The sequence below is a fragment of the Cupressus sempervirens genome, chromosome 10 (assembly GCF_028749045.1).
Source record: "Cupressus sempervirens isolate cs-2001-9-10 chromosome 10, ASM2874904v1, whole genome shotgun sequence".
Taxonomy (NCBI): domain Eukaryota; kingdom Viridiplantae; phylum Streptophyta; class Pinopsida; order Cupressales; family Cupressaceae; genus Cupressus; species Cupressus sempervirens.
Window position 1 is genome coordinate 237592085 of NC_143127.1, and position 12291 is coordinate 237604375.

Consider the following 12291-nt stretch of genomic DNA (forward strand, 5'->3'; position numbering starts at 1 on the left):
GGAAACTAGTGTTGCTCTAGCAAAGAGGTAAAAGGAACTTGAAAGAAAGTTGGACAAAGAAAAAGGGAAACAATCTGAAGAAGACCATAATACTAAGGATGAAGACCTTGAGAAAGATGGTGAAGTTCCTACAAAACAAAGACCTCTTTTAAATGCTCTCAAGTCCATGGAGAAGAGAACCATGGAGGGGAAGTTGGAATTTCCAACTTTCAATGTCAAGATGAATGATGATGTGGCCTTAGATTGGATTGAGGCCCTAACTAGTTTCTTTGAGTGTGAAGACATTCTAGAGAAGAAGAGGGTAAGAATGGAAAAGTCCAAGTTGAAGGAAACAGCCCTAACTTGTTGGAACTTCATCCAAACTGAGAGGGTGAAGAAAGGAAGAAGCATGATTTCTTCTTGGGATAAAATGGTGGCACTAGTCAGAGAAATATATGTGTCTAAAGAATATGGGGTACAATTCCATAAGAAAAAATAAAATTTGAAACAAAAGGATCTAGATATTAGTTACTATACAGAGGTGTTCCTGAAGTTGTGTATGAAAAAAAATATAGTAGAGGGTGAGGAAGAAAATCCTACAAGGTATATGAATGGACTTAAGGTACCCATCCAAGAGGAGCTTAGCCTTCACACTCCCACTTAACTATCAATTAGCCATCATAATGGAAGAGAAGTGGAAAAGGAGGCAAGATCAAGGCAAAGACAAAGAAAAAAACAAGAACTTCAATCCCAAGAACAATTCTTGGAACAAGGGGCAAAGTAGTGGAAACAAACCCACTAATCAAAACAATGACCAAGGAGGAAAAAATTCCAAAGGGAACTACACAAGAGGAAGATATTTCAATAGGGACAAAGGAAGAGACAATGACCCTCTCACATGTTACAGCTACAATCAGGTAGGACACCATGTAGAAAAGTTCCTTGAGAAGAGGAATAATAATCAAGGTGAGAGGAGAACTCAACTTGTTGAAGAAGAGAAACTTGACTACAGGGAACTTGAACCTAAGGAAGGAGCATGTTTGATGATGAGACAAGAATTTTTGTAGATCACTTAGACCCAAGAACCACCCCAAAGAAAGAATCTATTTAGGACAAAAATCAAGTGCCAAGGCAAGGTATATAACTTGTTTATTGATTTAGGCTCAACTCAAAATATTTTTCTTCTTCTGAGATGGTAGAAAATCTCAAACTACCTAAGAAATCCCACCTCTTTCCATATCATGTCTCTTGGCTAACAAAGGGTCAACAAACCCTGGTAACTGAACAAGCATGGGTAGATTTTTCCTTAGCAGACTTTAAGGATAAAGTACTTTGTGATGTTGAAATGGATGCCTCTCATATACTCCTAGGAAAGCCTTGGAAATATGATTTTGATGCCATCCATCATTGCAAAAACAATACCTACTCCATAACTAGAAATGGTGTAACCTTCACCTTGAAACCCATGCCTGAACCTAAAATAGAGTCCACTATTGTAACCATAGGGAAGAAAGAAATGATAAAAGCTTTGAAAGAACTTGATGCCCAAGGGTTCATATTGGTCTCTAAACCAAAGGAAAACATAACTTCAAAAGATAAAGATCCTATACCATAGGAGATATAAGACCTACTACAAAAATACAGTCATGTCACTACTAGTGACCTACCCACAAGCCTCCCTCCCATTAGAGACATCAATCATCAAATTGAATTGATACTTGGTTCCTCTCTACCTAAAAATGCACCTTATAAGATGATTCCAACCCAACATATAGAAATTTTCAAGCAAGTAAATGATTTGTTGGAAAAAAAAAGTCTAATACAAAGAAGCCTAAGCCCTTGCGTTGTTCCATCAATCCTTGCCCCCAAAAAGGATGGAAAGTGGAGGTTATGTACTGATAGCAAGGCTATCAACAAGATAATAATAAGATATAGATTCCCCATGCTTAGAATCAAGGATCTATTGGATCAACTAGGAGGTGCTTGCTACTTCACCAAGGTAGACTTGAAGTCTAGATACCATCAGATCCGGATCAATCTAGGAGATGAATGGAAGACTACATTCAAAATTGCTAAAGGTTTGTTTGAATGGTTGGTAATGCCCCTTGGGTTAAGAAATGCCCAAGATAGTACTTTTATGAGGCTTATGAATGATATATTCATTGATTTTATCGGAAACTTTGTTGTTATTTACCTTGATGACATACTAATATTTAGTCATAGCAAGGAGGAGCATCTTGATCATGTGGAATGGGTATTAAGGAGGTTTCATTGGCACGAGTTGGTGATCAACTTGGAAAAATGCATGTTAATGAAGAAGGAACTCGTGTTCCTAGGTTTTGTGATCTCACAAGGCACCCTCAAGATGGACCTTGAGAAGGTTGAAGCAATCATCAACTAGCCTCCACTAAAGAACCAAGGTGATGTAAGAAAGTTTTCATAGACTTGCCACCTTCTATAGAAATTTTATTAAAAACTATAGGCATGTGTGTGCTCCAATTCTTAACACCATCAAAGGAGTTAGAAAGAATAATTTTTCTTGGAGAAAGGAAGCCAATGATGCATTTTAGTACTTGAAAAAAAAAATCTCAATACCTCATCTTGGCGTTGCCTAATTTCAACAAGGTCTTCATTATGGAGATAGATGTAAGCAATTTGGCTATAGGTGTAGTCCTAAGCCAGGAAGGTAAGATAGTTTCTTTCTTCTATGAGAAATTAAATGAGGCCAAAAGGAAATACTCAACCTATGACTTGGAAGTGTATGCCATGGTATAATCCCTCAAGAAATCAAGGCACTATCTAATCCCTAAAGAATTTGTGGTTTATACTGACAACCATGTATTAAGTTTTCTCAATTCATAGGAAAAACTCTCTGTTAGACATCTTAAATGGATGGAGCAGTTGCAAGCCTACACCTTCAACATTAAACACAAGAAGGGTGTGGCAAGCAAGGTTGTAGATGCCCTTAGCAGGAGGTTGGACTGGTTGAAGAGGTATAACTTTAAAGAGTGGGAATTGATTCCCTCAAGCATCTATATGCTGATGACCCAAATTTTGTAGAGATCTTTCAAGTTCAAACAAAGATTGTAGGAAGGTACCATATTGAATTTTTTGAATACCTGATTCAAAATGGACTCCTATTCAAAGGAGCTCAATTATGCATCCCTAAATGTTTAATGAGAACAAATATAATAAGGGAGAAACATTGTGGTAGCCTAGGATGACACTTTAACAATGACAAGACAACAGACATGATAAAAAGAAGCTATTTTTGGCCAAGGATGAACAATGATGTTAAGAAGTTCATATAGGCTTGCACCATCTGTCACAAAGCTAAAGGTGTATCAACAAACCAAGGGTTATATCAACCCTTACCAACTCCCACAAGGCCTTTGGAATCAATCTCAATGGATTTTGTCATGGGATTACCTAAAACATAATAAGGTTTTGATAGTGTTTTTGTGATAGTGGATAGATTTAGCAAGATGGTCCATTTTGTACCATGTAAAAGAGAAAATGATCCATCTTATATTGCACATATTTGATTTAAAGAGGTAGTTAGGATCCATGGTTTACCTCAAACAATTGTATCTAACAAGGATGTAAAGTTTCAAGGCCATTTCTGGAGGACACTTTTCAAGAAACTTGGAACTAATCTAACCTACAGCTCTATCTATCACCCACAAACTGATGGATAGACTGAGGTGGTAAATAGATCCTTAGGCAATCTCCTAAGATGCCTAACCAAACAACATGCTCAGAGTTGAGATCTACTCTTGCCTCAAGCAGAGTTTGCATTTAATGATTCCATGAACATGTTAACATACAAGAATCTGTTCCAAGTAATCTATGGCCTTCATCCCAAAGAACCATTGGACCTGGTAGAACTACCCTCTATTTTTAAAATCAGTGCTTAGGGAGAAGAACTAGCAGAACTCATTACAAAAGTGTAGCATGAGGTCAAAGAAGCACTACAAAGATCCACATTGAAATATAAGGAACATGCTAACAAAAGAAGAAGGTAAATCCACTTAAAATTTGGTGACAAGATATGGTCATTCTTGAGGAAAGAGAGACTACCTAAGGGTAGATGTTTCAAACTTCAAATGAAGAAAATAGGAACATGCACTATACTGAACAAAATGGGTGAAAATTCATATGAAATCTCTCTTCCACCTACCTTTCAAATCTCTCCAATCTTCATTGTTGCAGACCTCACCCCATACAAAGGCATAGTAGGTTCAACAAATGAACAAGGTGAGTAAGTAGACATGGATGATGAAGATTATGTCATTGACCTCCCTCAAAGAAAACTAATGGAGTTAGAGACAATATTGGACACCAAGTTGCTAAACCAGACTAGAACTAAGAAGTGCATGTAGTACTTATTCAAGTGGAAAGGCTCCCCAACATTGATGCAACTTGGGTAATAGAAGACCAAGTCAAGCAACATGGCACTTCTATGGAGCAATTACCCTCAAGTGGGAACTTGAGTTCAAAAATCCAAGGGGAGAATAATGTAGGAGCACCCACAATAAATGATAACTTTTCAAAGTCCAAAGAACATCTAGAATAGGTTAGAACTATAATTTAGGTATCTAGACCAAATTGTAAGACCTAGTTCCAAGATTGACACATTATAAGCCCTTGGTCAACTACAGTCAAAGGTGATCAAAGGTCTTTAAAACTTAGCAATTTGAATTTTTTCATGTTTTTGCATGTTTTTATCCTATTTGGGTCATTTAGACTATTTTTAATTATATTGTGCTTATAGTTTGCAAAAAATGCAAAAAAATGCAAAATTGCTCAAAAGTTGTCAAGCAACTTTTTGCAACTTTTTGCAAACTAATGTAAAACTAAGCCCAATGGCCAAAAAGAGGTTTGAAATCTTGTTATGAAAATTTGAAGGCCTATAAGAATCCATTTTAGGTGGGCAATAGACAATAAGATGTATTTCACACATTTTAAATCAATAGAGTTACCCTATTTTCCTACAATTTGACTGTTATAACACGATGCACGGACCTGTACGAACACTCCAGGGGTTGAGACCCAAGTTTTTGGATATTTGAATGAATTATCTTTCCAATTATTATTTTTTGAATCCTCCACCTATCACCAATTTCAATTTATTCACATTTTTGCACTGGTTGGTCTAAATTTATTGCTAACCTAGGGTTTTGAAGGATTTTGAGGCATAGCCAGGGGTTTAACAATGGAAATCAATCAACCCTTGGTGAATTCCTAGTATTTTGAATGTACTATAAGATTCCTTTGGTTTCAAATTTTACTTGTAGGGAATAATTAATGATTTGATTCCCTAGGCATGCAAGACCCATGTGTGTGTTAGGAAATGAATGCAACAACTCCCATAACTCGTGCCAGTTTTGTCATCAGGGATTGGAAATTGGTTTTTGTCTTGTTTTTTCTTCTCCTCACATGGTCCAACCATTGGTTTTTAATGTGGAACTCTTAAAATCATACTTCCTTTGGAAATGGAGACCTATTAGGCCTAATTGCCTAAGCGAGATACTTGACAAATCCTACCTTGTTTATGCTTTAAAACCTTGGTGTTTCAGTATGTCTTGTAAGTCCCAAAAGGGTACTTAGATGTGTGATTTATTCCCTAGGTTGTGTGGAGTTATTTTCAATTAAGTCCAATTTTCATCAAAAAGTGCTACTAGCCCTATTGAGTGGTTTTGTAAAGCTACTATGTGCTAAAAGTTGCATCGTTTGATTTTAGCCATTGAACAATTCCATTAATGACCTAAATAGACCATTCCCTTGTGTATTATTCTAACTTGGTCATTTCATGTAGTTTAGGAGTTTTATGCCAAAATTGGTCAAATAGTGAAATTTGAACAACTTGTGATAAGTTGTCTTGTTTGTAGGGTTCCCTTGTGATTGGGGTTTTCCCTGTTTGGGTGAGTGGTTGTGCTAACATAAACATCATCCTCAAAGCACTTATGATTTGTGCTTGCACTTTGATCATCATAAATTCATTTGGTTGACAGAACTTCAGTGAAGAGGGTCTTAGGACAAGTTGATCATCATTTGATCTAACCCACTAGGCTCCATTGCATCACATCTTGATCTTTAACTTAGGTTTTTGAAACCTTTCCTACAAGTACCAAATTCTTTGATACCAATTTTTGGAAATGAAGAGAGTAACTAAGAGGGGAAGGGTAAATAATATACCACAAAAATAATTCCCTACCCCTGATGTCAAATCAATTTTTCATTGATAATGCAATTCTTTATCCAGCTCAATTAAAACTAAGCTTTTGTTGAAACTCGGTTAACAAACTAGACTTATTAATATTAATATGTTTTAATCTTTAGTAAATAAGTTGTAGAAACATAAAACATAAAGAAAGTAACATGACCATAGATGACACCAAGATTTAACATGGAAACCTAGTTTTGAAAAACCACTATTCAACGAGTTACAATAGTTTCACTCTTCTAAAGTGAGCCCTATTAAGAGTCAACCATGTTAAAGGTTACAATACATACTATTAAGTATGACCTTGTTAGAGGATTTGGATCACCCTGTTAGGAGTGGCCCAGTTAGAGGTCTTCAGACACTTTAATCTTGAAATGTCACCTAGCTAGAGGATTTACAATCTGACTATTAAGTCAAATCTACAAGGAGATTTTTTTACTACTACAATGATTAGAAATAATAGTGATTTGACTTGATTTGACAAAGTAACAATAATTTGACTTGATTTGCGAAGTAAGGGTGGCAAATTTGTTGATTTGCATCATGCACTCGACAACCACTACACTTCACCTAATGCAAACCAACAAAGACCAGGGGACCGATGATAAGGAGGTGGAGACAAGTTGCACCCTTTATGGCTTCTTAGCTGACGATTGGCTATAGCTACTACTAGAAAATCTGAGGAACCACTGATGGTCCCCCTGTTGGTGTGGTTAGATTTATTTTGTTTTATGATGCTTAGTTACTCTATGAGCCTTTGGGCCACATTTAGTTTTTATCTCTCGACTGATAATAGGACTAATATTTATCTGATGGCCATGATTTTGTATATTGTTAAGACTCTTGATGCTTATGTTAGCATTTACTTTACAATTTTGGGTATGGCTAGTTTTTTGAAATTTCAAAAGGGGTTGGGGTAATCTTGTATTAGTTGATACAAACTTATCTTTGGTTAGTTGTTCTCATCTGTTTTGGGTCAACCCCCATTTTGGTTGTTTCTTAATTTAAAAAACAAACTAAACATTCATAATAATAAAAAAACTAAATATTCAATAAAAACACAATAATGAAGAAAATGTACATACCTAGCATGGTGAATGCTCAAAAGAGGTAGAAAATGATAGACCAAAACGGTGTTGCAACCCAAGACATTAGAAAGTTTTCTGTAAGCCCTCTCACCAAATTATGACAGTAAAAATGAGAAGAAAAATGGTAAACTGACACTTATAAAGTGGTTTTGGTGGTAAAACACAGGCTTTGAGCAAAGCCCTATGCAGTTGGCAGGCCAAAGGGGCTTTGAGAAAAGCAATTGGCTTTGTGCAAAACCCCTAACCACATGGCTTTGCATGAAGCCCTTGCTTTGAATTAAGCAACTAAAATTTAGATTTCCCACTTTCCATCAAATTTCTTCATGATGAAAAGTGGGAACCATTAGTATGGCCCGACCCTCAAGAAGTTTTAGATCTATCAAACCTCTTATTTTCCATGTTTCTTATTTTCAATACTTTTTTCTTTTGGTGGGTTTTGAATCCTTTGACTTTGACTTTTTTTTGGCTAGTCTTCTATTTTTCACTTTTTGAGGTTCCTAGCATTTTTAAGGGATTGATCTAGCCTTTGGATGTTAATTATTGGACTCTTTTTTTCCCTTTTATTGTCCTCTATTTCAATTTTTGTCCTCTTTGACTGGGTTTTTTCAGCCTTGTGTTGTTCGCTTCCTTCAATAATTCATTATATCTTATTTCACTTTCTTAATATTCCATTCCTACTAAAGATGGAAATTTATTCTATGTAGGTGGAGGATGCCTCAAGGATTGAGGCTAATTGGCAGTTAATGTGGTTTATCTATGGATTGAGCTACTCGATTACATGGAGGATGTCATTTTATATCACCCTTCATGTTTGCTTCTTGTCTTCATCGCAATTCACTCTCCTAAATTTTCATGGATCTATTAAATTGTTACAAGTGAGCTACACACAAATCTTTAGCCTCTCCTATAACTACAAACACTAAGGGGAAACATGCTAAATCAAAGCTTGATGTCCAAATTGAATTCATTGTCAAGAATTCGTATTTTGGATGTGGGCTCAAATAAATTGTGTGAAAGTGTGAACAATGCCCTATTTGGCCCCCTTTTAATGGATCAGGTCAATCTATTCAACGACAATTATGGTTCTTTGAGTTTTCCAAATTTAGGGACAACTAATGAATGGTTGCCTTCACCTTTCACTTCAACGGTATTAATGGGTCACTTCTTTTATAGCAACGGTTTTTGGAAGAGATTGTGTTGTAGCTTTTGTGTCAACATTTCGGATCACACTCTATGATCCATCATCATGGATCACTTCTTGCTAATTTTAGGTTTTCCTGTTAGGCCACGACATCAGATTAATTGGATTTGTGCGAGTCATGGTTTGTCCACTCTAGAGTTTCTTCATTTTGGTAATGGGTTTTGCCCTAAAATTCAAAACATTGGAGAGGAGAAAGAGACAGACTTATCCAGATGATGAACAACATTTGCCCAAGCGCTGTCGCCCATGAGAAAACAGTTGGAAAAATCGGCCTCATCTGTCCCTTCCGTCTGTATTCCTCATGTGCACTTAACAGTTGCAAATGAATCGTATATTGTGACCCAATGCTTGTTAAGAAACAAGAAAGGATTTGTCTTCTCCTTGGTGGCGCAAACTGACGATCTCCGTATGAAGATAGAACCGGTGAGAATTTCTCAGCCACAAATTTTTTTCCAAGACCGACGTGACATTTTTGTGGCTGAGAATGCTCTGCGCCAAATAGCTTTATCAGCTAATGAAGATTTTGCCACAATATTGTAGATATTATAAGATTAAGTCGATAAGTTATTCTTTTATTTGAAAGAACCTACTTAGGTTATTCATAAGACAAATTGCATACTTATTCTGCAATAGCTCTCTAAATGGGATCTCATAATTGATAAACAAAGTCATCAGAAATGTATTTGAATTATGTACGTTTTTATTGGTTAGTAAATGAAGTGTTATGCTGTGTTAAATAGAGGCACCATAGAAAATAAACACAAAATGTATACAAAAATTATATTAGGCTGCAGTTTAGAGACAATTTAAGAGGTGGATAAGATCGATACAAAATGGGGAAAAAAACAATCAGATTAGCCAAAAGACAATTTTTTCAATTTTTTTAAAAGAAATTAACTATAAAGATACATATTATACAGACCAATGCTAAAATTTTCATGAAAATGTATGTTATCTGTTATTTTTAAAGATTGACTAAAGATATATTTTAAATGGAACATTGTATCGTCCCAACTGAACAGAGATGTATATCTTGAAGCAGCGAAACGATATGAATCTCACAAACTCTAAATGTCGACAATTGAAGCAGCAGACTTTCTCTGACAATTTTCAACTTCTGAAGTAAAATAAATATTGATAATCAAAACTATGGAAGACATAATTGAAAAAATTATAAGATTCGCACCACCACACCAAATACAAATAAAATATATTAGCTTGTCATAGATGAAAAACCCTTAAAGGATTGTGCACATTAGTTGAGTTCATAAGGTTCCATGTAATCTCACAGCATTATCTGTAGTCTGCTACCCCAAAAGTAGGCATGCCAAAATATCTTAAACGATTACAAAAACATTTGAGCTTGTTCTAAATTTAAGAGGGCACGGCTAACTAATGCTTTGATTCCAACGTAAAATGGGCATCGTGGAGATCTTTGAACAAAGCAAATGGCATAGCGATGTCGATGTCGATGGCATGATTCATAACGTAAAGCTCTGCCCACAACACACAAATGTGTTTCCTGTCAACTAGAGGGAGGCTCTCTACGACGCTAAGCACAGCCTTATCCAGCTCACCATGTTCGTAAAATTTCTGTCGACACAAATCTGCCATGATTGGTAGCCACGTCGTCAGAAAGCAAACTCGAGAAGCTCTCGAGATTATTATCTTTCCCTCGCCAATGCTCTTGGCGAACCAGAGTATAGTGTCGAACACAAAGTTAGCAAATCGCGCCTTCTTGCATCTCCCCCTTAAACACTCTGTAAATTCTGAATCTTCACAAAAGACAACGAATGCTTCTTTGATTATCTCTCCATCGCAACGCTCGATAAACTGAAAGAGGGAGCTAATGCAAAACAGGTCACGAGAATGCACAGCGAATTTGAACTCTTGCAAAAGCACGCGACCGCACACTTGCACTGTATCTCTGCATCTATTTCCCTCAAAGATATCCGCTATATGTTTCTCCGCAGTTTCCCGGTTTATTTGGCTGGAAAACTCTTTTCGAATAATAGAGACCATTTTGTTGAACATCTTCTCAACAAACATCATATGATCCTTGTCGTCCTCCCTGACCAGCCTAGAAGCTAAATCTGGTAACAGTTTCAATCCCAAAGAAGAGAGCACATCTCTGATTTGTGTTTCATGTTCAGGACTCCAACGGACTGCTTCCAAATATTCCATGCACTTTTTGATGCACTCGTTAACTAACAACTCGGAAGCGACCGAAAGAATAGCAAGACAGTCCTGAATATTGGAAAAGTATACTTGCTCGCCATACATGAGTTCAATGCATTTCAAGTAGTCATCAAAGTTATGAGATGTAGTTACTCTTATTTCCCTTGAATTGTCTGATGACCAGCGTTCAGACATCTTGACTTCAAAAAACTCCGATTTTTTGAGAATCACGGAATGGAGATTTACGGGGTTTTTCTCATAATTTTCCTCATTTGAACTCATCAACCACAATTTAACATCTGCAGAGGCCAGGGCACCGAACCTAAACTGAGTCTCTTCCATTGAGTAGATGGATACAATGGCTACTACCCAGACGACCTTTTCCTAAATAATGCTAGCGCTCCGCTTCTTTTAATGTGTGCCACCGTGGTGACGTGGGAAAGGATTTACTTTACTTGAGTATGAAAAAGTTGAAGTGAAAGAGATTTATTTCAACTGGCGTGCCATTCGTGTAGGAGATTTTGTTTTTTGAGTAGAAATCTTTCGTTTATGAATTCAACTTCATAGATTCCCGTGTTATTGGAATGCAAGTAGTGTTCTGTCTTTTCTATTCTTTCTGAAGTTAGAATTTTTGACCTGTCGAAGAATTCTTGCGTGGGCCGAATTTTGTGGGTACATGTAGGCGTGAACACAACATCTGATATCAGTTAATATTCAGATTGATCTTTCAATTTGATATTTTTAAACTGTCAGAGATATCATTTTCATAATAGATACCATAAAATCTGATCTTGGTGACTCGGGTTAGCTCATCGATTTTTGGGAGATTCGTATCACTGTGAGACACCATTGAATTAAATTCATCTAAAACTCATGGATGAAGATTCGAGAAATACACAATCTATGATTTTTACGTCTGGCACGCTTAGTGTCGAACTGGACTTGATTCCTTCTATTATTTAATAAAGATTATATGAGTCCATGCGACTTGATAGATAGATAGATAAAATTTTAACGTCCACGAGGCCAAAAATAGCCTATGGGACAGCAAGACAACTCAAGCAGACTTAAGTAGTGTTGTTCGCCTCTTGTGTAGACTAATGATGAGCCCCCCCAATTGCTCAATGTACTCTTCGTTGAACAGGTTATGCCAAGAACTGTCACATATAGTATCCGCAAACTTATCCCTGCTATCCTTGTAGGCCTCACATTCTAGAATAAAGTGCTGTTCAGTTTCCACTTTCCCAGAATTGCAAAATCTGCAAATTCTCCCTTCCCAAGCTTAAGGGGCTTTCTAATGAATGGTTCAGAAGGCACAACACTTGGTGAAGGTTTTGCAAATGGGGTTGCAAGCTTTGGGTTTAACCATGGAGGAAACTCCATAGTTAAGCGTGTTCAGGTTGGAGTAGTACTAGGATGGGTGACCTCCCGGGAAGTCCCAGTGCTTCACCCCTGTAAGCATCATTTGGATCCAATGAGTGCTAAGTGTTCCATTTATTCTCATGAGAGATGGATTCATGTTGAATCACTACTTATGAAATATGGGTCAATGAGTTTGACTCAAAAATCACACAGTTAAATCCTGATAGCAATATCACAATTTGACTTGCTATGGAAAT

At 36.7% G+C, this 12291-nt stretch overlaps 1 protein-coding gene across 1 annotated transcript; it reads right to left on the bottom strand.

Annotated features, from left to right (window-relative positions):
- Positions 1-9886: 9886 nt before the first annotated feature.
- On the bottom strand, positions 9887-11014 carry LOC149533512 (BTB/POZ domain-containing protein At5g60050-like). The gene has a single exon (XM_089805878.1). It carries the CDS (start codon positions 11012-11014, stop codon positions 9887-9889), a length of 1128 nt encoding a protein of 375 aa, XP_089662004.1.
- Between the last annotated feature and the right edge of the window lie 1277 nt (positions 11015-12291).